Raw genomic sequence first — 25,552 nt, 5'->3', positions numbered from 1 at the left:
GGTTCCAATCGCTATGTCTTTGTGAGACACAGACTAGGTGAACGGATGATCTCCGCATGTGTGGTTCCCACCGTGAAGCATGGAGGAGGAGGTATGATGTTGTGGGGGTGCTTTGCTGGTGACACTGATTTATTTAGAATTCAACACACACTTAACCAGCATGAATACCACAGAATTCTGCAGCGATACGCTATCCCATCTGGTTTGCTCTTAGTGGAACAATCATTTGTTTTTCAACAGGACAATGACCCAAAACACACCTACAGGCTGTGTAATGGCTATTTGACCAAGAAGGAGAGTGATGGAGAGTTGCATCAGATGACCTGGCATCTACAATCACCCTAACTCAACCCAATTGAGATGGTTTGGGTGAGTTGGACCGCAGAGTGAAGGAAAAGCAGCCAACACGTGTTACTACGCGATTCCATATGTGTTATTTCATAGTTTTGATGTCTTCACTATTATACAATGTAGAAAATATTAAAAATAGAGGACAACCCTTGAATGAGTAGGTGTGTCCAAACTTTTGACTGGTACTGTATTTGCACATATACAGTTGAACTCAGAAGTTTACATACACCTTAGCCAAATACATTTAACTTCAGTTTTTCACAATTCCTGACATTTAATCAGAGTAAAAATTCCCCGTCTCAGGTCAGTTGGGATCACCAATTTATTTTAAGAATGTGAAATGTCAGAATAATAGAAGAGATAATTATTTATTCCAGCTTTTATTTCTTTCATCACATTCCGAATGGGTCAGAAGTTTAAATACACTCAATTAGTATTTGGTAGCATTGCCTTAAAATTGTTTAACTTGGGTCAAACGTTTCGGGTAGCCTTCCACACGCCTCCCACAATACGTTGGGTGAATTTTGGCTCATTCCTCCTGACAGAGCTGATGTAACTGAGTCAGGTTTGTAGGCCTCCTTGCTCGCACATGCTTTTTCAGTTCTGCCCACACATTTTCTATGCGATTGAGGTCAGGTCTTTGTGAAGGCCACTCCAATATCTTGACTTTGTTGTCCTTTTTGCCACAACTTTGGAAGTATGCTCGGGGTCATCGTCCATTTGGAAAACCTATTTGCGACCAAGCTTTAACTCCCTGACTGATGTCTTGAGATGTTACTTCAATACATCAACAATTTTCATCAACAATTTTCCTCATGATGCCATCTATTTTGTGAAGTGCATTAGTCCCTCCTGCAGCAAAGCACCCCCACAACATGATGCAGCCACCCCATACTTCACTGTTGGTATGGTGTTCTTCAGCTTGCAAGCATCCACCTTTTTCCTCCAAACATAACAATGGTCACTATGGCCAAACAGTTATGTTTTTGTTTCATCAGACCAGAGACATTTCTCCAAAAAGTAAGTGTTTTGTCCCCATGTGCAGTTGCAAACCGTAGTTTGGCTTTTTTTATGGCGGTTTTGGTGACTTCTTCCTTGCTGAGGGGCCTTTCAGGTTACGTCGATATAGGACTCGTTTTACTGTGGATATGGATACTTTTGTACCTTTTGCCTCCAGCATCTTCACAAGGTCCTTTGCTGTTGTTCTGGGATTGATTTGCACTTGATTTGCAGAACGCGTCTCCTTTCTGATCGGTATGACGGCTGCGTGGTCCCATGGTGTTTATACTTACGTACTATTGTTTGTACAGATGAACATGGTACCTTCAGGCATTTGGAAATTGCTCCCAAGGATGAATCAGACTTGTGGAGATCCGCATTTTTTTTTCTGAGGTCTTGGCTGATTTCTTTAGATTTTTCCATGATGTCAAGCAAAGAGGCACTGAGTTTGAAGGTAGGCCTTGAAATACATCCACAGGTACACCTCCAATTGACTCAAATGATGTCAATTAGCCTATCAGAAGATTCTAAAGCCATGACATCATTTTCTGGAGTTTTCCAAGCTTTTTAAAGGCACAGTCAACTTAGTGGCTGGAATTGTGATACAGTGAATTATAAGTGAAATAATCTGTCTGTAAACAATTGTTGGAAAAATTACTTGTCATGCACAAAGTAGATGATTTGACAAAACTATAGTTTGTTAACAATACATTTGTGGAGTGGTTGAAAAACAAGTTTTAATGACTCCAACCTAAGTGTATGTAAACGTATGACTTCAACGGTATGGCAAAAGCAGTAAGTATCATTTAACCACACCAAAAGCTGGCCATATACAGTGCATTTGGAAAGTTTTTAGACCCCTTGATTTTTCCCACGTTACAGCCTTATTCTGAAATGCATTCAATTGTGTGTTTTTTTTTATTCATCAATCTACACACACTACCCCACAATGACAAAGCAAAAATGGCTTTAAACATTTTTGCTAAAATAAAAAACAGAAATATCACGTTTACATAAGTATTCAAACTCTTTCCTCAGAACTTTGTTGAAGTATCTTTGGCAGCGATTACAGCCTCAAGTCCTCCTGGGTATTTGAGGAGTGTCTCCCATTCTTCTCTGCAGATCCTCTCAAGCTCTATTAGGTTGGGTGGGGAGCGTCGCTGCACAGCTATTTTCAGTTCTCTCTTTATGTAGTGTTGTAGTGTCTCTTTTGTCGTGATGTGTGTTTTGTCCTATATTTTTTATATTTAATTCCAGCCCCCATCCCTGCAGGAGGCATTTTGCCTTTTGGAAGGCCGTCATTGTAAATAAGAATTTGCTCTTAACTGACTTGCCTAGTTTAAAAAAGGTTAGATAAAAACATTTTAAAAAAAATCATCAATGGAAACAGGATGCAACTGAGCTCAATTTCGAGTCTCATAGCAAAGGGTCTGAATACTTATGTAAATAAATTACGTTTTTTATATTTTTCTACATTTGCTAACATTTCTAAGAACCTGTTTTCGCTTTGTCATTATGAGGTATTGTGTGTATATTGATGTGGGGAAAAAACAATTTTATCAATTATAGAATAAGGCTGGCTGTAACATAACAAAATGTGGAAAAGTCAAGGGGTCTGAATACTTTCCGAATGCACTGTATGGGTTATGTGTATGCACTCAGATATACCTGTCCCATGTTGCTTCAGGTATGACCGACCCACATCCAGGTTTTTGAATAGTAAACAATGTTTTCACTGCATATACCACTATACCAGAGTTTATTTTCATGAAACCAATACTCCCTAGAGGTTTAGAGGTTCAAATTAATGAAAATATTCATATTTTGTTTATTTTTTACATTACATAATTCTTTCATTGTTTTGGGTGTTTCATGTAAGGGTAGGTAAGGCCTATATACTTTAATTGTTTAATTTCTAGAAGACTCTAGAGCTCTCAAAGTATGTCATCTCTTTGATGTGATTTTTATTTCGTGATTAGTACAAATGTGAATGATTTGTTATCATTGAGAAATAAAGTTTAAACATTTTAATAGCGCTAAATTATTATATACCGGTGTATATATTTGTGTGATTTATTTGGGACAATAAATTATTATAATCCATATGATCATATTTGATCTATTTCGTACCACTAGAAATATCATTTTAATTCCATGCTCATACATACCACAAGAAGGCGACCATGTCACACAAAGAGAAACGCGCAAGAAAATAATCTGGAACAAATTGTTCGCTGCAGGCCTACGTAGATTATCCCGAACACGTTTCCTGCTAAAGTAGAAAGGATCAAATGGTTTTTGAAAAGAAGTCTTCGGGTGAGTTCAACTCCCTTTTCTTAGTGAAATGGCTGCTTCTGATTATAATAACTATATCGAGTACATAACTTGAGTTCACAAGTCAATAATACAATAACAATTTAATTAACAAACAACCGTACGTTTGTCACTTGAGCTTGCTAACTGGCTAACCTGGTGGTGTTGTGTCCAGATAGTACAAATGCGCAATCATCACAAAAAATACCGGTTGTGAGCATACTATACCGGAAAAACTATACATACTATGACATACTATACCGAAACATATAACTAGATCATCTCATTTTAACCTAGAAAGCAGGCGAAAAAGGTATTCAATTATTCAATTGCAATGAGAGGAAGTACATGACAACAGAAAGTAATTTTCAGTACTTTTCCAATAGCAAGGTTAGCTAATAAATCATCGTCTACTCCGACCATTACTAGCTCTTCGAGCCAGGCTTTAGCTGTTCCAGCTGTGTGATAGTCGTTGATGTGTAGCTAGTGTAAACCTAGCCAGCAGATCTGACCCACTTGCTTACAGCTGCACTAGGGTCGGACAGAGTGTAGCTTAAGCAGGGGTGAAAGTGGATTTAATTTCTTCGCTATACAGTACCTCCTAAACCAAAAACATGTGAGCCGAATCATATAATTACATATAGAATGTATGTTATTAATTCAATAGGATCTCTGTGGGACTAGTTGTAAAGATTTGAGATTTAACTTTAGAAATGTATTACTTTTTATTGTGGCAAACAGAACCAGTCATGATGTTTTCATCTGATTGTCAAACAATTACTTCAAATGGGTATTTTACTAGGCTACCTGTGCACTTTAATCCACTCAAACAAAAATATCCAGCCTCCAAACCACTTTGAATGGAATTAGAGATTGGCTGCAGGGGCTACTGTTAGCTAGCATGAGAACGAAACACTGCAGTTTACTTAACTAGCAGTCGTACAATTATCTCGGTATAACAGTTGGGATAATGGAACAATTTGGAGTACAATGCATTTCTCATCCATGGACTGAGGAACGCTTTCCGAGCTATATCTCGCGCTGGCTCCGCTGCGTCTTAATCTCCACAGGAAACCTGTCCAGCCCTATTGCAGCTTTAAGAAAACTCGGTCTGAGTAAAGCATAGCAGGCACATATTCAACTAACCTGTACTTGGGCGATACTTTCTTCGTTCTCGATTCCGAAGAAAATGGTATCTTATAAATGCCTGTGTCCAGCTCTTTTCTAAGCGACACGGCCATGTGTAGAAGTAGATGACAGCGCGTCACACAGTGGACCAAAATATGTAAATTACATGCAAGCTGGAATTTCTCACTCGATACAAAACGTGGATTTTTTTTCTGAATATTCTCTACTCATTCAAGGGTTTTTCTTTATTTTTACTATTGTCTACGTTGTAGAATAATAGGGAAGACATCAAAACTATGACATAACACATCTGGAATCATGTAGTAACCAAAAAGTGTTAAATCAAAATATATTTTATTTTTGAGATTCTTCAAAGTAGCCACCCTTTGCCTTGATGAAAGCTTTGCTTGCTCTTGGCATTCTCTCAACCAACTTCACCTGGAAAGCTTTTCCAACAGTTCCCACATATGCTGAGCACTTTAAAACATGAGCCCAATGTTGACTCGAATGACTTAATCCATATGACCACAGGTATTGGATATTTTAATAAAAACATCTTTCTCTCTCCCTCACTACCTCTACTCCCTCTATCTCTCCCAGCCCGTGTAGCGGAGGCAGGACAGAGGCGTGTGTTGGACGATGCAACACGCCAGCGGAGGTTAAATCGCCAGCTGGATGCTCTAGAGAAGGACAACTTCCAGGATGACCCTCTCTCCTCCCTGCCTCCCTCTGGTCCTACTGCCCGCCTGCCCGCCTTTAGCGAAGGAGAGGAACCTGGTGTGTGAGGGAACGCCTTTTAGACCTGCCCAGTGCTATTGTTTGGTGGAGAGCTCTATATTAATTTCTTCATGTGTACTTCTGCCTCCCTTCTCTTTCATCTCTTCATCCTCCTCCTTTCTCTTTCTCTCCCTCTTCTCCTGCCTCTCTTCCGCCTTCCCTCTTTCTTTCTGTCTCTAGGTAAGAAGAAGAGGAAAACTAGAGGTGATCACTTCAAACAGAGATTTCGCAAAAACTTCCAGACTCTACTAGAAGAAGAGGTAGGTAATAGACTGAGAACACCTTTAACCCCACAAGTAGTCCGCCATATGGAGAAGTGGGTGTCATTTGAAACACACCAGCATCATGTGCAGAGGGGTGCATCCTGACAGAACGTTCAGATAGAAATACATAATGATGGTATGTATCGGGGTTGGTGTCAATTTCATTTTAATTCCAGTCAATTCAGGAAGTACACTGAAATTCCAATGCTTTTCAGTAAGGGAAATGTTGAATTGGAATTTCGTTTACTTTCTGAATTGAAACGGAATTGACGCTAACACTCGTATGTATGGTCCTCTGTAGCTCAGTTGGTAGAACATGATGCTTGTAACTGGTTCAAGTCCCGGGATCACCCAAGCAATAAAAATGTATGCACGCGTGTCTCTAAAGTGCTTTGGATAAAAGTGTCTGCTAAATGCCATGTAGCACATTTCTCTCAGGTAGAATAAGGAATGACGTCAGCTCTATAGAGTAGAGGTCGGCCGAATATGATTTTTCAACGCTGATACCAATACCGATTATTGGAGGACCAAAAAAAGCCGATGCTGATTTTTTTAAAATTATTTTTTAGAATTATTATATTTATTTGTAATAATGACAATTACAACAATACTGAATGAACACTTTTATTTTAACTTAATATAATACATCAATCAAATCAATTTAGCCTCAAATAAATAATGAAACATGTTCAATTAGGTTTAAATAATGCAAAAACAAAGTGTTGGAGAAGAAAGTAAAAGTGCAATATGTGCCATGTAAAAAAGCTAAAGTTCTAGTTCCTTGCTCAGAACATGAGAACATATGAAAGCTGGTGGTTCCTTTTAACATGAGTCTTCAATATTCCCAGATAAGAAGTTTATGTTGAGGTTATTATAAGAATTATAGGACTATTTCTCTCTCTACGAGCCTGCTGCTGCCTACCACTGCTTAGTCAGACTGCTCTATTAAATATCAAATCATAGACTTAATAATAACATTATAACACACAGAAATACGAGCCTTGGGTCATTAATATGGTCAAATCCGGAAAACTATAATTTCGAAATTAAAACGTTTATTCTTTAATTGAAATACGGAACCATTCCGTATTATATCTAACGGGTGGCATCCATAAGTCTAAATATTCAAGCCAGGCGGCCCAAACTGTTGCATATACCTTGACTCTGCGTGCAATGAACGGAAGAGAAGTGACACAATTTCCCTAGTTTAATATTGCCTGCTAACATGAATTTCTTTTAACTAAATATGCAGGTTTAAAAATATGTACTTTTGTGTATTGATTTTAAGAAAGGCATTGATGTTTATGGTTAGGTACATTCGTGCAATGATTGTGCTTTTTTTGCAAATGCTCTTTTGTTAAATCATCCCTCGTTTGGCGAAGTTGGCTGTCTTTGTTAGGAAGAAATCATCTTCACTCAGTTCGCAACGAGCCAGGTGGCCCAAACTGCTGCATATACCCTGACTCTGTTGCACAGAACCAAGAGAAGTGACGCAATTTCCTGAGTTAAAAGAAATTCATGTTAGCAGGCAATATGAACTAAATATGCAGGTTTAAAAATATATACTTGTGTATTGATTTTAAGAAAGACGTTGATGTTTATGGTTTGGTACACATTGGTGCAACAACAGTGCTTTTTTTCACGAATGCGCTTGTTAAATCACCCGTTTGGCGAAGTAGGTTATGATTTACCTAACAGTTTGTTCTGTTAGGTGACCTAAACTGGGATATGCTTAACACCCCGGCAGTCCTACAATCTAAGCTAGATGCCCTCAATCTCACACAAATCATCAAGGAACCCACCAGGTACAACCCTAAATCTGTAAACAAGGGCACCCCCATAGACGTCATCCTGACCAACTGGCCCTCCAAATACACCTCCGCTGTCTTCAACCAGGATCTCAGCGATCACTGCCTCATTGCCTGTATCCGCTACGGAGCCGCAGTCAAACGACCACCCCTCATCACTGTCAAACGCTCCCTAAAACACTTCTGTGAGCAGGCCTTTAATCGACCTGGCCCGGGTATCCTGGAAGGACATTGACCTCATCCCGTCAGTTGAGGATGCCTGGTCATTCTTTAAAAGTAACTTCCTCACCATTTTAGATAAGCATGCTCCGTTCACAAAATGCAGAACTAAGAACAGATGTAGCCCTTGGTTCACTCCAGACCTGACTGCCCTCGACCAGCACAAAAACATCCTGTGGTGGACTGCAATAGCATCGAATAGTCCCCGCGATATGCAACTGTTCAGGGAAGTCAGGAACCAATACACGCAGTCAGTCAGGAAAGCTAAGGCCAGCTTCTTCAGGCAGAAATTTGCATCCTGTAGCTCCAACTCCAGAAAGTTCTTGGACACTGTGAATTCCATGGAGAACAAGAGCACCTCCTCCCAGCTGCCCACTGCACTGAGGCTAGGTAACACGGTCACCACCGATAAATCCATGATTATCGAAAACTTCAAAAAGCATTTCTCAACGGCTGGCCATGCCTTCTGCCTGGCTACTCCAACCTCGGCCAACAGCTCCGCCCCCCCCCCGCAGCTACTCGCCCAAGCCTCTCCAGGTTCTCCTTTACCCAAATCCAGATAGCAGATGTTCTGAAAGAGCTGCAAAACCTGGACCCGTACAAATCAGCTGGGCTTGACAATCTGGACCCTCTATTTCTGAAACTATCTGCCGCCATTGTTGCAACCCCTATTACCAGCCTGTTCAACCTCTCTTTCATATCATCTGAGATCCCCAAGGATTGGAAAGCTGCTGCAGTCATCCCCCTCTTCAAAGGGGGAGACACCATGGACCCAAACTGTTACAGACCTATATCCATCCTGCCCTGCCTATCTAAGGTCTTCGAAAGCCAAGTCAACAAACAGGTCACTGACCATCTCGAATCCCACCGTACCTTCTCCGCTGTGCAATCTGGTTTCCGAGCCGGTCACGGGTGCACCTCAGCCACGCTCAAGGTACTAAACGATATCATAACCGCCATCGATAAAAGACAGTACTGTGCAGCCGTCTTCATCGACCTTGCCAAGGCTTTCGACTCTGTCAATCACCATATTCTTATCGGCAGACTTAGTAGCCTCGGTTTTTCTGATGACTGCCTTGCCTGGTTCACCAACTACTTTGCAGACAGAGTTCAGTGTGTCAAATCAGAGGGCATGCTGTCCGGTCCTCTGGCAGTCTCTATGGGGGTGCCACAGGGTTCAATTCTCGGGCCGACTCTTTTCTCTGTATATATCAATGATGTTGCTCTTGCTGCGGGCGATTCCCTGATCCACCTCTACGCAGACGACACCATTCTATATACTTCCGGCCCGTCCTCGGACACTGTGCTATCTAACCTCCAAACGAGCTTCAATGCCATACAACACTCCTTCCGTGGCCTCCAACTGCTCTTAAACGCTAGTAAAACCAAATGCATGCTTTTCAACCGCTCGCTGCCTGCACCCGCACGCCTGATTAGCATCACCACCCTGGATGGTTCCGACCTTGAATATGTGGACATCTATAAGTACCTAGGTGTCTGACTAGACTGTAAACTCTCCTTCCAGACTCATATCAAACATCTCCAATCGAAAATCAAATCTAGAGTCGGCTTTCTATTCCGCAACAAAGCCTCCTTCACTCACACCGCCAAACTTACCCTAGTAAAACTGACTATCCTACCGATCCTCGACTTTTGCTTCCAACACTCTACTCAACAAACTGTATGCAGTTTATCACAGTGCCATCCGTTTTGTCACTAAAGCACCTTATACCACCCACCACTGCAACCTGTATGTTCTAGTCGGCTGGCCCTCGCTACATATTCGTCGCCAGACCCACTGGCTCCATGTCATCTACAAGTCCATGCTAGGTAAAGCTCCGCCTTATCTCAGTTCACTGGTCACGATGGCAACACCCACGCGCTCCAGCAGGTGTATCTCACTGATCATCCCTAAAGCCAACACCTAATTTGGCCGCCTTTTGTTCCAGTTCTCTGCTGCCTGTGACTGGAACGAATTGCAAAAATCGCTGAAGTTGGAGACTTTTATCTCCCTCACCAACTTCAAACATCTGCTATCTGAGCAGCTAACCGATCACTGCAGCTGTACATAGTCTATCGGTAAATAGCCCACCCATTTTTACCTACCTCATCCCCATACTGTTTTTATTTATTTACTTTTCTGCTCTTTTGCACACCAATATCTCTACCTGTACATGACCATCTGATCATTTATCACTCCAGTGTTAATCTGCAAAATTGTAATTATTCACCTACCTCCTCATGCCTTTTGCACACAATGTATATAGACTCTTTTTTTTTTTCTACTGTGTTATTGACTTGTTAATTGTTTACTCCATGTGTAACTCTGTTGTCTGTTCACACTGCTATGCTTTATCTTGGCCAGGTCGCAGTTGCAAATGAGAACTTGTTCTCAACTAGCCTACCTGGTTAAATAAAGGTGAAATAAATAAAAAATAAATTAAAAATTCAATGATAAATTAACAGGCACCGCATCGATTATATGCAATGCAGGACATGCAAGATAACTACGGTTGATGATATTACTAGGTTAACTAGTGATTATGTTAAGATAAGTTTAATGTTAGCTAGCATGTTAATGTTAGCTAGCACCTTACCTTGGCTCCTTGCTGCACTCGCATAACAGGTAGTCAGCCTGCCACTCAGTCTCCTCATGGGGTGCAATGTAATCGCCCATGATCGGTGTCAAAATGCTGATTTCCGATTGCTATGAAAACTTGAAATCGGCCCTAATTAATCGGCCGTTCCGATTAATCGGTTGACCTGTACTATAGAGACTTCTGAACGTGACCCTGGGTGAGTACTAGAGGTTGACCGATTAATCGGAATGGCCGATTAATAAGGGCCGATTTCAAGGTTTTTTTTTTTTACACCTTTATTTAACTAGGCAAGTCAGTTAAGAACACATTCTTATTTTCAATGACGGCCTAGTAACGGTGGGTTAACTGCCTTGTTTATTGGTAGAACGACAGATTTTCACCTTGTCAGCTCGGGGGATCCAATCTTGCAACCTCACAGTTAACTAACTATCTACTTGAGGCTAAATTGATTTTATTGATGTATTATGTTAAGTTAAACTAAAAGTGTTAATTCAGTATCGTTGTAATTGTCATTATTACAAATACATTTTACATTTTTATTTTTTTAAATCGGCCGATTAAATCGGTATCGGCTTTTTTGGTCCTCCAATAATCGGTATTGGTATCGGCGTTGAAAAATCATAATCGGTCGACCTCTAGTGCGTACCAATAATATCTCCTTTCTCCTGAAGTGTGAACTTATTCACTAAATTCAAACTTAAGCCTTGTCTGATCCAGAACTCCCCAAAGTAAACCCATTCACCACTACCCACAAATCTAAAAGCATTGGTTTGGTGGAGGAATTGGCTAGTGGGAGCTTCCACCATTTTTCTTATACTAATAATTTCCTTTGAAATCATTAATTGAGATCTTCCCATAGACTGGTTGGTTGTTTAGCAACAAAACCAATACATACAAAATAGACAGGGTTGGCTTAGATTGTTGACAACATGTAAGCTATATTTTGTCTCCAATGTTTATTGAAAACATACGTTTGCACAACTAGCTATTGTATCCTATCAAATACATCCTTACAGTTGTTGGTTGGTTGGTTAGCTAGCTAACAAATTTTAGCCATATTAGCATTGATATGAAATCAGTCAGAACACCTCAAGAACAAGAGAAAATGAGCTGAAACTATCCTACTTACGATTCCCCACATAGCAGTTTCTTGTCATTTTTGCTAGCAATCTGGCCATCCAGAATCACAACAATACGCTGACTTCTGCCCCAAGGAAGAGCTTTGTTCGCTAACCCATCAATAGCCCCCCGTTTTTGCTGAGAGGCTAACCCCATCCTTGCTGTGTTGTGATTGGCAGAATGTGTCTGAGAGGGAGGAGCCTAACTACCTGTCAGCTGCAGCCCCTCCCTCCTCGCTCCCCCCTCGTCTGTTCTGCTCCGTCTGTGGATTTCCTTCCTCCTACACCTGTTGCTCCTGTGGGGGGCGCTATTGTTCCACACGCTGTCTTATCACGCACAGAGAGACCAGGTAACTCACACTACACTACGCTAGAGCTGGGACCATAAACTGAAAATGATCGTTCATTACGATAAGTAGCCTATACTAAAGAAATGTGAAGTTTGAAATGAAATGCGTTCGCTAATATGGGTGATTGTTAATGGGACAATTGATGGCTACAACCATCAAACCAATAGTAGTAGTTTGAAGGATAATACAATAAAAACTGTGGTGCACATTGCTATTAACTTATTGTTCGATTCATTGTTATCGCATCAATTAGTCAATTTATCGCGATAAGAATTTTTGTCCATATCGCCCAGCTCTAACACTCACACACACTGTTCCATACACACAGAGGCTACGTAGCATGAATGCAACACACACACTGAACACACACATTATACCCCCCCCCCCCCCACACACACACACACAATACCATACACACACAGGGTTGTATATTAACCCTACTACCCTTAGCCTCACATCTCTCTCTATTTCTCTCTCAGGTGTCTGAAGATGACTCTGTAGCAGCTGATCTGACTATACCTGGTCATGCTCACAAAATGTGGATGGTAAATTCTTCTACCTGTAGCTGTATAGAATGTTACAACACAGGAACGGCGCTACGGATAATGACCGTGTACCAGAGATGCTATGGAGAGAACACTACCAGAGAAGTAATGGGGAACGCTACTAGAAAGTTACAAACATGCACACAGTGGCTCAGCACTCTGCGGTGTGACGTCAGTGTTGTGGAGTAGGGTCTAAAGCAGTAGTGGTGCGTGGGTAAAATCACTGGGGAAGCCAGAAAAAAAGAAAAAAGCCATATTACAACCTATGTGTTATAATTGCATTGTTTGCTCTATAACTTGTAAATTCATATTACTTCACAAATAGGTCTATCACTCTGTCATACAGTACACACTTATTTTTTTGTTGTCCTAGATTACCTGGCGAAAATGCTTGCTCGCTAGCTTAACTTCCATTCATGGGAAATGTTATCTAGTTAACATTAGCCTTCTACATCTAGCTACATATTGAACTTCCATCGTCTCAGGCCAGGGGCACAATGTATGATTTTCTGTTTGGAACAGAATCGCCGTTATAATCATTGGCCGGTACGGAGAATTAAGTAAAACCACAAGTCCAAATCCCTATCTCCATCCATGGCTAATTTAAGAAAGGGACAACTTTAGCTAGCTAGCCACCGGAGGACAACAACACAACGAGATTCAACAATTCAATTTGTTTCTGTCAATGATTAATGCTTTCAATGCGTTTTGATAGGAGTGATTCCAAAATCCAAGCTGGCTTCCCTTGACTTTTTTTTTTTTTTTTTTTTTTTTTGGCAGACCAGGACCATTCACAGTTGAGCTTGTTCAATTTAGCTCAATGTTGACTGGCTAATTGTTTATACTTTTTTTATCAAGAGGCCAGATGCTCGCTGGCTTCCCTTGCATTCCGTTCAGTGCTACGGGCTGCAGCAATGGACCAGACAGCATCAGATAGATGGCCTACACGTGTAGAGACAGAGGGGCGCTGTTTTGCTTGCCCGGAAGCTTTCTCCAGTGATATGCATTCCTCCTCATGCAAATTGAAAATTATGGAAAACAGACACAAAAGATGTAAAAAAAAAAATATATATATATATATATATATATATATATGTTTTTTTTTTTACTTGGTCAATTTATGGGGGAAGCTTGGCATCCATGAATACACGTCACTGGCCTGAACGGGGCAGAGACAGGGCAGGAGTAAGGGAGGGGTTTGTGTCGTGGGGTCTGACTATCTTTGTCTGTCTGACTTGCTGTAATGATTTAATTAAACATGTCTGATTATGACTCAGTGTGTGTATTGTAAACCTTTATGCTATAGAGTAATCTCCTGTGTATGTGTGCACGTGGAGCCTGTTTGTGTGACTGGTGTGTGTGTACCCTGGTTCAGGTTTGTATTCAGATGTTTGTTTATAAGCTCTGTCCTGTTAGGGAGAATGTTCTTAGAGGGAACAACAGGTTGTGTGCTTATCCGCTTCCAGGAAGATTAAAACAAGTTCCCTTTTCTGAAACCACTGCTCACACACATCCTGACATTAACACACACCCTTCTGCATAACTGACTAAAGTCTATCAGTGGTAAAGTATATGATTATATGTTTATGTATTGCATGCTATGAATAGGTTATATAATTATATTGGAGGAAGGGGGCAGAGGGGTCAGGTGGTAATTAAGGGCAACAACCCCTGAACCTCAGCTGTAAAGGGACGTTAATTATTAATGCACGCATATTGGGGGGGATTTCCACTAGTTACAACAGCTACAAAGTAAAAGTTGGCTATATTGTAAAACTTAATGGGGAAAAAATAGCTTTGTGCTCTTAATTTATAGTTAGGCATAAGGTCAGCAGTAGTGTGGGTAGGATTAGGGTTACAATCTTTAAAGAGAAATGGTCGAAATAGGCGGGGTTTATGACTTTGTGGCTGTGCTAACTATAGTGGCGACCAGTGGATGAGAGAGCCACAGCCTGATTTGGCACAGACAGGACGTAGGCTGTATGTGTTTGTACCCCATTTACAGAACTGGGAGGTTGAGTGCTCCTGTCAACGAGTGAAAACTGCGCTTGCATCGGGCGCTGTGAAAATGGCGGATGACTGCGCTAGGCTCAGTACAATAATTGGTCAATGTTCGCACGGCAGACTTTGCCCGGTGAGGGAGTGTTGTGTGTACGGAAATCCAGTAATGTGGCGCGAGCAGCTGTCAAGCAAAACTAGTAGCGGAACGGGGGCTCCTCGGGCTGTCAAGCGAGTCGACCGCTGGAGCGCGCAAGGTGAGTAGACTAGAATGGGTGTATGACTCGTCTTTTAACACAGATCGTGGATCCGATAATCCTACCCAAACCACTATCGGGGGATGGCAGAGACCGCGGGCAGATTAATCCCTCTTTCAATGCGCGGTGATCATTAGGCACAATAAACTATAGGCTACCGCTGGCGTCCATTTCTAACGGGCATAACCAAGCCAAATAACGCAGTTTTCACTCAGAGAAGCATGATTTTATTTTAATGTTTATTTTCGCGTTTTTTATATTTATTTGATGCTGAAAATCAATTGGCCAAGCTCTGTGTTCTCTGAGGAGCGCAACACCTATTGGATTAGAGGTGTGCACACTGCACAGATGTTATGAATGTGTTTCTCTGTGTGCAGGGCTATAGCCCAGACCCCCATTGATACTACTGCTGCTGCCATGGAGAGGAAACAGGTAATATATCGGAATATTTTATTGTGATTCAATGAAACAGGATCTGTTGCAGAACGTCTGATCATCATACCCAATGGTGTAAAGTGTACTACTTAAGTAGTTTTTTGGGGTATCTGTACTTTTATATTTTTGACTACACTACATTCCTAAAGAAAATAATGTACTTTTTACTCCATACATGTTCTCTGAAACAGTTCGAATGCTTAGCAGGACAGGAAAATTGTCAAATTCATACTTATCTGATCTGGCGGACTCACTAAACACAAATGCTTAGTTTGTAAATTATGTCTGAGTGTTGGAGTGTGCCCCTTGCTATCCTTAAAAAAACATGAAAATGATGCCATCTGATTTGCAAAATATAAGGAATTTGAAATGATTTTGACTTTTACTTTCAATATTTAAGTATTACTTTTGACACTTAAGTATATTTAAAACCAAATACTTTTAGACTTTTACTCCAGTAGTATTTTACTGTGTGACTTTCACTTTTACTTGAGTCATTTTCTATTAATGTATCTTTTACTTTTACTCAAGTATGACAATTGGGTACTTTTTCCACCACTGATCATACACCAACCCCCCCCTCTCTCTACCTCTCCTTCTTTCTCTCTTCTGTCTCTCTCTCTCTTTCTTGTCCTCTCCTTCAGCATCCAGTTGGAGAAGTCCTCATCATTCCAATGAGACCTTCAACATCACTTTCGCCCCAGGATTCAGCTCGACACCTTCCCCTTCCCCTTCAGCCCTCCTCCCCTCCTCCACCCCTCTCTCTGTCCAGTCCCCAGCTCCAGGCTGAGTTTCTGAGAAGAGCTGCCAGAGCTGCTTCCCCTGACAACGACTCGGCTAGACACCAAAACCTTCTCCACCAACCCTCTCCCTCTGTCTCCCCCTTCCCCTCCCCTCCTCCACCCCTCTCTCTGGCCAGTCCCCAGCTCCAGGCTGAGTTTCTGAGAAGAGCTCCCAGAGCTGCTTCCCCTGACAACGACTCGGCTAGACACCAAAACCTTCTCCACCAACCCTCTCCCTCTGTGTCCTCCCCTCCTCCCCCTCTTTCCTCCCCTCCTCCACCCCTCTCTCTGTCCAGTCCCCAGCTCCAGGCTGAGTTTCTGAGAAGAGCTCCCAGAGCTGCTTCCCCCGACAACGATTCGGCTAGATTCAAAAACCTTCCCCACCAACCCTCTCCCTCTGTCTCCCCCTCTGTGTCCCTCTTCTCCTCCCCTCCTACCCCTCTTTCCTCCCCTCCTCCACCTCTTTCCTCCCCTCCTCCACCCCTCTCCTTGTCCAGTCCCCAGCTCCAGGCTGAGTTTCTGAGGAGAGCAAGCCGTGGTCTGAGAACTGTCTCCTGTGACACCAGCGATGTCCTCACCTCCCCCAGCTCCACCCTGGTCTCCCCCTTTACCTCCATCACCACCTCCACCCTTACCTCCCCCCCACAGCCCCTGTCCTCCTCCATGCCCACTAAAGAGGGTGAGTTTTGAAGCAGTGCCATGGTCTAGTACTGATAGTAGTCATGTGATGCTTGTCTCTCTCCAGTTCTCAACTACTGAATAGTAGTAGTAGTGGTTGTGTCGTTATAGTATACTAGTAGTAATGTCGGTATAGTATACGAGTAGTATTGTCGGTATAGTATACTAGTAGTAATAGTGTCGTTATAGTATACTACTAGTAGTAGTGTCGTTATAGCATACTACTAATTGTAGTGTCGTTATTGCATACTAGTGTCGTTATAGAGTAGCAGTAGTGTCGTTATAGTATACTACTAGTTGTAGTGTCATTATAGTAAACTACCACCAGTAGTGGTAGTGTAGTTATAGTAAACTAATAGTAGTGTAGTAGTACTTATAGTAAACTACCAGTAGTAGTGGTAGTAGTGTAGTAGTAGTAGTAGTAGTGTAGTTATAGTATACTAGTAGAAGTAGTAGTGGTGTTATAGTATACCAGTAGTAGTAATGGAGTTATAGTATACCAGTAGTAGTAATGGAGTTATAGTATACCAGTAGTAGTAATGGAGTTATAGTATACCAGTAGTAGTAATGGAGTTATAGTATACTATTAGTGGTAGTAGTGTCGTTATAGTATACTAGTAGTGGTAGTAGTGTCGTTATAGTATACTACTACTAGTAGTGTCATTATAGCATACTACTAATTGTAGTGTCGTTATTGCATACTAGTGTCGTTATAGAGTAGCAGTTGTGTCGTTATAGTATACTTCTAATTGTAGTGTCGTTATAGTAAACTACCACCAGTAGTAGAAGTGGTAGTGTAGTTATAGTAAACTAGTAGTAGTGTAGTCGTAGTTATAGTAAACTACCAGTGGTAGTAGTAGTAGTGTAGTTATAGTATACTAGTAGAAGTAGTAGTGGTGTTATAGTATACCAGTAGTATTAAGGGAGTTACAGTATACCAGTAGTAGTAATGGAGTTATAGTATACCAGTAGTAGTAATGGAGTTATAGTATACTAGTAGTGGTAGTAGTGTCGTTATAGTATACTAGCAGTGGTAGTAGTGTCGTTATAGAATACTACTAGTAGTGACTGTGTAGTTTACTGTCAATAGTGTAGTTATAGTATACTAAGTAGTAGTAGTAGTGTAGTTGTAGTGTACTATTAGTAATGTACTTACAGTCTAATAGTATGCGTGTTACTATAGAATACTAGTAGTAGTGTCGTTATAGTATACTAGTAGTAGTGTTGTTTTAGTATACTAGTAGTAGTGTTGTTTTAGTATACTAGTAGTAGTGTCGTTTTAGTATACTAGTAGTAGTGTCATTTTAGTATACTGGTAGTAGTGGTGTAGTTATAGTATACTAATAGTAGTTGTAGTGTGGTTATAGTATACTAGTAGTAGCGGTGTAGTTATAGTATTCCAGTAGTAGTGTAGTTATGGTACACTAGTGTTTGTAGTGTAGTTATAGTATACTAGTAGTGTAGTCATAGTAGTAGCCGTGGTGTAAAGTACTTCAGTAAAAATACTTGAAAGTACTACTTAAGTCTTTTTTTTAGTCTTAGTCTTTACTTTACTATTTATATTTTTGACTACTTTTTCTTCACTACATTCCTTTATTTTTTTTTGAATTTTTACCCCCTTTTCTCCCCAATTTCGTGGTATCCAATTGTTGTAGTAGCTACTATCTTGTCTCATCGCTGCAACTCCCGTACGGGCTCGGGAGAGACGAAGGTTGAAAGTCATGCGTCCTCCGATACACAACCCAACCTAGCCGCACTGCTTCTTAACACAGTGCGCATCCAACCCGGAAGCCAGCCGCACCAATGTGTCGGAGGAAACACCGTGCACCTGGCAACCTTGGCTAGCGCGCACTGCGCCCGGCCCCGCCACAGGAGTCGCTGGTGCGCGATGAGACAAGGACATCCCTACCGACCAAGCCCTCCCTAACCCGGACGACGCTGGGCCAATTGTGCGTCGCCCCATGGACCTCCCGGTCGCGGCCGGTTACGACAGAGCCTGGGCGCGAACCCAGAGTCTCTGATGTCACAGCTGGCGCCACCCGGGAGGCCTTCACTACATTCCTAAAGAAAATAATGTACTTTTTACTCAATACGTTTTCTCTGAAACCCAAACGTACTCGTTACATTTTGAATGCTTAGCAGGACAGGAAAATTGTCCAATTCATGTACTTAGCAAGAGAATGTCCGTGGTCATCCCTGTTGCTTCTGATCTTGCGGACTCACTAAACACAAATGCTTATTTTGTAAATGATGTCTGAGTGTTGGAGTGTGCCCTTGGCTATCCGTAAATAAAAAAACAAGAAAATGGTGCCGTCTGGTTTGCTTAATATAAGGAATTTGAAATGATTTATGCTTTTACTTTCAATACTTAAGTATATTTTAACAATTACATTTAGTTTTGATAATTTAGGATATTTAAAACCAAATACTTTTAGACTTTTAATCAAGTAGTATTTTACTGGGTGACTTTCACAAAGATACCTTAGTCATTTTCTAAGGTATCTTTACTTTTACTCAAGTATGACAATTGGGTACGTTTTCCACCACTGACTAGTAGACTAGTTACAGTATACTAACAGTAGTAGTGCCATTATAGTATACTGCTGGTAGCAGTGTCATTATAGTATATTACTACTAGTAGTAATGTCGTTATAGTATACTAGTAGTAGTGTTGGTATATTATACTAGTAGTAGTGCCGTTACTGTATACTAGTAGCAGTGTAGTTATAGTATACATGTAGGAGTGCAGTTATAGTATACTAGTAGTAGTAGTTTAGTTATAGTATACTAGTAGAAGTGTAGTTATAGTGTACTAGTAGTAGTGATAGTGTAGTTATAGAATGTGTGTAGTAGTGTAGTTATAGTATACTAGTAGTGTAGTTATAGTATACTAGTATTATTAGTGTAGTTATAGTATACTACCAGTAGTAGTGTAGTTATAGTATACTATTGTAGTAGTTGAGCAGTTATAGTATACTACTAGAGTAGTGTAGTTATGGTATACTAGTGGTAGTGTAGTTAGTGTACTAGGAGTAGTTTAGTTGTTGTATACCAGTAGTATACCAGTAGTGTAGTTATAATATACTACTATTAGTAGTAGTAGTAGTAGTGTCATTGTAGTATACTAGCAATAGTTCAGTTATTGTATACTAGTGGTAGTATTGTAGTTATAGCATACTAGTAGTAGTAGTGTAGTTATAGTACACTAGTATTAGTAACGGAGTTATCATATACTAGTAGTAGTAGTGTAGTTATGGTATACCAGTAGTAGTAGTAGTGTAGTTATAGTATACTAGTAGCAGTGGTGTAAAGTACTTAATTAAAAATACGTGAAAGTACGACTTAAGTATTTTTGGGGGGTATCTGTACTTTACTGTTTATATTTTTGACTACTTTTACTTCACTACATTCCTAAAGAAAATAATGTACTTTTTATTCCATATATTTTCTCTGAAACGCAAAAGTACTTGTTACATTTTGAATGCTTCGCTGGACAGGAAAATTGTCCAATTCATGCACTTATCAAGAGAACATCCATGGTCATACATATTGCCTCTGATCTGGCTGTTTGTAAATTATGTCTAAGTGTTGGAGTGTGTCCCTGGCTATCCATAAATTTAAAAAACAAGAAAATGATGCCGTCTGGTTTACTTAATATAAGGAATCGTTATAGTATACAAATAGTAGTGTCGTTATAGTATACTAGTTGTACTTTTGTCATTATAGTATACTAGCTGTAGTGTAGTTATAGTATACTAGTTGTCGTAGTGTCGTTATATTATACTAGTAGTAGTTGTGTAGTTATAGTATACTTCTAGTAGTAGTGTAGTGTAGTTATGGTATACTAGTACAGTAGTAATGTGTATGTGTCCAGTCGAGCTGCTGTGTGTAACATAGTGGTGTACAATAACGTGTGTGTGTGTGTGTGTGTGTGTGTGTGTAGGTTGCACTACTCTCCTGTCTCTCTCCAGTCCTGAGCTGCTAACTGAGCTGTGTCAATCTCAGTCCCGTCCTATGAAGCACGTCTCTGTCTCTAAAGGACTCACCACTGTCTTCTCTGGACGGGGCAGAGGCATAACGGTAAGGTGTGTGTGTGTGTGTGTCACACCACTGTCTTCTCTGGATGGGGCAGGGGCTTAAAGGTAAGGTGTGTGTGTGTGTGTCACACCACTGTCTTCTCTGGACGGGGCAGGGGCATAAAGGTAAGAGGTGTGTGTGTGTGTGTGTGTGTCACACCACTGTCTTCTCTGGACGGGGCAGGGGCATAAAGGTAAGGTGTGTGTGTGTGTGTGTCACACCACTGTCTTCTCTGGACCGGGCAGGGGTATAACGGTAAGGTGTGTGTGTGTGTGTCACACCACTGTCTTCTCTGGATGGGGCAGGGGCTTAAAGGTAAGGTGTGTGTGTGTGTGTGTGTGTGTGTGTCACACCACTGTCTTCTCTGGGCGGGGCAGGGGCATAACGGTAAGGTGTGTGTGTGTCACACCACTGTGTCTTCTCTAGACGGGGCAGGGGCATAACGGTAAGGTGTGTGTGTGTGTGTCACACCACTGTCTTCTCTGGACGGGGCAGGGGCATAAAGGTAAGGTGTGTGTGTGTGTCACACCACTGTCTTCTCTGGACGGGGGGAGGACAGAAAGTATTTGGGGCAAGATGTGAGAATGTATGTACTGTGGTGTATATAAACTCTTCCTGACTCTCTCTCTCTCTCTGTGCTCCAGAATCCTAGCCCTGCCACTGCCTCAGGAGCAGCCAACCAGACACTCCGCTCAGACTCCATGGCCAATAGGAGAGGACAGGCAGGTCCCAGGCTGTCTAATGGGACAAAGCGTTAGACTAAGCTAAAGTGCCCCTGATGACCCCAGCTACTGTATAATGTAATTGAAATGAATGAAAACCAGCAGTCCTGTGGCCCTCCGGGGCCTGGAGTTGAGAACTGAATGACACATTATCAAACACTATCTATACTGCCATGTGCCATTGCCAACACACTAACATCAGACATAATGCCAACCCACCGACAGACTTACACACACACACTGTAATACACCCACACACACACTGTACCTCTTCATGTAAGACATGGAAAGCAATGTGGTGAGGTGAAGCAGGTCTCTCTCTGTAAAAAAATAAATTATCAAATGTATCACAACATACTTGTTTGTCTCTATTGTGTGTGTGTGTGTGTGTAACTTCACTGATAAGATCCAACCCATGGCCAGAGTCTAGAGACATCATGAGATACAGGGACTGTGTGTGTGCGTTGATAGAGGGCTGATGAAACAGTGGTTGAGATAAGAGCCAAAGGTTAAAGATCAAGTACAGAGTGTTCCAGGAGGTGTGGCTTAAAGAGGAAGTGTTTCTTTACTGTAAAGCATTTAGAAAGAGAGGGAAAGGAAAACAATACTAAGAAATAGTGTAAGCTGCAAAGGGACAAGAAGATAGAGAGATAAGATATAGAGAAATACAGCTAGGGTGGACAGCCGTTTACTACTAGTTAGTTGTATTCCCCAGCTGGATCTCTCTGTCGCGAATAGCCTGGGGATGAGGTTACCTACCAGTATGTGAGGGGTGGTCTATTGAGTGTGTCTGTGTTCAGGACAGTACCTGTTTGTGTAGACAAGATGGGCATTAATGGGCGACTGCAACGCTACCTGCTGCCAGCCTCCATCATGGCTCTGCTGCTCTTCCTCAGTTCTTTCTGGCTCCGTGAGTTTCCACTTTAACCATAGGATTTAGCTGATACTGTTCTCTGTGTGGCTGTGTGTGTATATTGTGACAAACTGTACACGTGTTTCTCTCGTTCTCAGCTCAGATTGCAATGCGTGATTGTGAGACCTCCTGGCACCCCTGTCTGAGTTTCAATTTCTACCTTCCAACAGTGAGTACACACACACACACAATTTAGCCTGTAGGGAAATGTCTTAACAGTTAGTTAGTTGTTCTATAATTTACATTGTAGTGTGAAACCAAGTGATAGATTGTAATATATAATAAAGATAAATAGGACATACACTACGTGGCCAAAATGATTTGGACACCTGCTCGTTGAACATCTCATTCCAAAATCATGGGCATTAATGTGGAGTTGGTCCCCCTTTGCTGCTATAACAGCCTCCACTCTTCTGGGAAGGATTTCCACTAGATGTTGGAACATTGCTTCTGGGACTTGCTTCCATTCAGCCATAAGAGCATTAGTGAGGTCGAGTACTGATGTTGGGCGATTAGGCCTGGCTTGCAGTCGGCATTCCAATGGTGATATTAGGCGTGTGTGCGGCTGCTCGGCCATGGAAACCCATTTCATTACGCTCCCAACGAAACAGTTATTGTGCTGACGTTGCTTCCAGAGGCAGTTTAGAACGTGGGAGTGAGTGTTGCAACCGAGGACAGACAATTTTTCAGCACTCCGCTGTCCCGTTCTGTGAGCTTTTGTGGCCTACCACTTCACGGCTGAGCCGTTGTTGCTCCTGAAAGTTTCCACTTCACAATATCATCACTTACAGTTTACCAGGGAAGCTTTACTGTCAGTGTTTGTCTATGGAAATTGCATGGCTGTGTGCTCAGTTTATACACCTGTCAGCAACAGGTGTGCCTGAAATAGCTGAATTGACTAATTTGAAAGGGTGTCCACATACTTTTGGTCATGTAGTGTAGATATGATACTTCATCTTCTCCGCCTCTCTCCCTCTCTCTCCTGTTCCAGCTGGAGAGCCCTGTTATTCCTCATCCAGGAGGGGTGCAGAGTGGGGGACAGCAGGGTGAGAGGGGTGTAGTGTTGGGTTCTGTGCCCCCTCTCCAGGTGTGTCAAGGTCAACAATTCCAGGTGTGGCGTCTCATGTCCCACCTGACCTCTTCCATGGCTACGCACTCTGATGATGTTCTGCTGGAGCACTACCTCTACAGCTGGGACGAACTCATCAAGTACGGTGTGTGTGTGTCTGTGTGTGAGAGTGTTTATAAGGGGAACACCTTTTAAACTTGCCATAAATGATACAGTAAGGAGTTGTTAGGTGAAGGGCTCTACATTGATTCCCCACTCCTCTCTCTCTAGGTTTATGGAATCTCTCGGACCTCTGGTCAGTTTTTTCTCTCAGAAGGTCAAGGATAAGATCGCTGTCATCAGAGAGCTGGCCCAGCAGGAGAAAGAGGCCCTTGAGAAACGAAGTCCAGTAGAAGGACACTCTGGACTACAAACTCGCACATCAGGACTACAAGGCCCAGCGGCCTACAGTTCAGTGCGTTCCATGGTGGAGTCGGAGCTGCAAAGGGGCTTGGTGAACTTCAGTGTGCGGACGCGATCCGGCTGCAGAAATCTGCTGCGGCTCCACCGTTCGCTGCTCTGGATCCTGCTGCTACTGCAGGGCCTGGGGGAGGGACCGGACGCACAGGGGGTTTACCGCACCCCTGGGGAGCTCTGCAGGTATCTTTAGATAGAAAACATTCACACACACACTCAAAAGGTTACTTCACAATTTCACTAAATTATTGAAGACCAAGTCTCACACTACCCATAGCCTGATGGCCATGCCAGCTTGCCAGTATCGTGGGCACAGATGCCTGCTCTCTCATTCATGCATACACACACTAACCCTAACCTTGCCCCTGTTCCCTAGGGATGCGTACACCGTGGCCCTGGCCCCCCATCACCCCTGGTTGATCCGCAGTGCGGCTGAGCTGGTGTTTGTAGCTCTGCCAGACAGAAGAGTGTTCCTGGATATAGTTTGTGTGAGAAAAGAGGAGGAGGTTGGGCCGGTGCTCAACATTGTTGTAGACGTTATGAGAGAGGTATACACACGCACACAGAGCATACTGGAAGAACACAACATGATAGAGCTGCCATAGAAAGACACAGACAGACAGACAGGTATGCCAGCACACATAGCCTGCACAGACTGTAAAGACACGTGATAGAAAGACTGTAGAAACACACAGCAACTCCGTTAGTTAGGCCTACCGTATAAGCCTGTTAACAACTGTATATGTAGAAAAGCCCTTATAACTAATGAGAACCGTGGAATACTTGCTTTGTGTCAGTGAAAGGAGTGAATAAACATGTTATTTATTCACATGTCTGTAGTTGTTCTTCTGTGTGTGTGTCTACTACTGTAAATCACAGAAGTAGAATTAAGTACCTGGATCACCAGGCGGGCACTCTGTCCTTCTACAGTGTCTCTGACACAATGACCCTCCTCCACAGTGTCCAGACCAGATTCACGCAGCCCCTCTATCCTGGGTTCTGGCTTCATTGCTTTAAGACCACAGCTGTGTTATGTGAGTTAGACTAGAGTCCTATGTCAGTGATGCTTTACCCTACTATTATGTGAATTGTTTATTTCCTTCTTCTGTGACCCCCAGAGGATTGTCTAGATAGAATTTGAGGTTATGGTTTACCATGCCTTACTATTCTGTGAGGTTTTCCTTTTCTTTGAATAGCAGAGGATTGACTTTCACAGATTCAGTTATTTCTAGAATTCAAAGTTATTTTCCCCAAATCCTATGATGTTGAACATGAATCTGTATCTCCGGTGAGACTTTACCTCTGAAGGCAGCATGTGATAGGCCATACATTGTTTTCAGAATAATTTATTAACCTGTTCTTTCCCTTTGTAATCGTGTACTCTTTTTCAGAGGTAGCCATTTGTTATGTAGGCTACAGTGCATATGTTGCTGTATATTCTATGTGTATTTATCCTAGATCTCTCACATGCTTGATGTTACAGGTCCCCTCGAGGTCCATAATATACCAATAGTTTTTCAATCAAATGAAGTAAGTAGTTTACTGAGCCCTTATTTACAGTGTTCACTCAATATTGACAATGCTGAAGCAAATGCAAACAGATAAATAAACAGCGTGTTTGTTGAGCATCTGATTAGTGAACTACTTCTTTCACATTCAGAGCCTCCTAATGCTCTAGTGGCAATCACAAAGCA

At 41.9% G+C, this 25,552-nt stretch overlaps 3 protein-coding genes across 3 annotated transcripts; all 3 read left to right on the top strand.

Moving 5' to 3' along the window:
* The first annotated feature begins 3,560 nt into the window (after positions 1–3,560).
* LOC110500655 (zinc finger HIT domain-containing protein 1) lies at positions 3,561–13,743 on the top strand. Its single transcript, XM_036958120.2, has 5 exons — positions 3,561–3,666; positions 5,392–5,568; positions 5,749–5,828; positions 11,757–11,926; positions 12,406–13,743. The coding sequence occupies exons 1-5, from the start codon at positions 3,642–3,644 to the stop codon at positions 12,425–12,427; spliced, it is 474 nt and encodes a 157-aa protein (XP_036814015.1). The 5' UTR covers positions 3,561–3,641; the 3' UTR covers positions 12,428–13,743.
* Positions 13,744–14,250: 507 nt separating this feature from the next.
* LOC110500654 (uncharacterized) lies at positions 14,251–21,780 on the top strand. Its single transcript, XM_036958118.2, has 5 exons — positions 14,251–14,726; positions 15,104–15,158; positions 15,806–16,622; positions 20,565–20,701; positions 21,343–21,780. Exons 2-5 carry the CDS (start codon positions 15,144–15,146, stop codon positions 21,454–21,456), a joined length of 1,083 nt encoding a protein of 360 aa, XP_036814013.2. The 5' UTR covers positions 14,251–14,726; positions 15,104–15,143; the 3' UTR covers positions 21,457–21,780.
* Positions 21,781–21,924: 144 nt separating this feature from the next.
* gltpd2a (glycolipid transfer protein domain containing 2a) lies at positions 21,925–25,494 on the top strand. Its single transcript, XM_021578138.3, has 5 exons — positions 21,925–22,330; positions 22,432–22,502; positions 23,325–23,542; positions 23,673–24,041; positions 24,235–25,494. Exons 1-5 carry the CDS (start codon positions 22,246–22,248, stop codon positions 24,461–24,463), a joined length of 972 nt encoding a protein of 323 aa, XP_021433813.1. The 5' UTR covers positions 21,925–22,245; the 3' UTR covers positions 24,464–25,494.
* The last annotated feature ends 58 nt before the right edge of the window (positions 25,495–25,552 follow it).

Source organism: Oncorhynchus mykiss, chromosome 21 (assembly GCF_057628025.1).
Source record: "Oncorhynchus mykiss isolate SJ-2025 chromosome 21, ASM5762802v1, whole genome shotgun sequence".
Classification (NCBI taxonomy): Eukaryota; Metazoa; Chordata; class Actinopteri; order Salmoniformes; family Salmonidae; genus Oncorhynchus; species Oncorhynchus mykiss.
The sequence above is the reverse complement of the archived record's forward strand: the minus strand, read 5'-3'. Positions and strand labels throughout refer to the sequence as shown.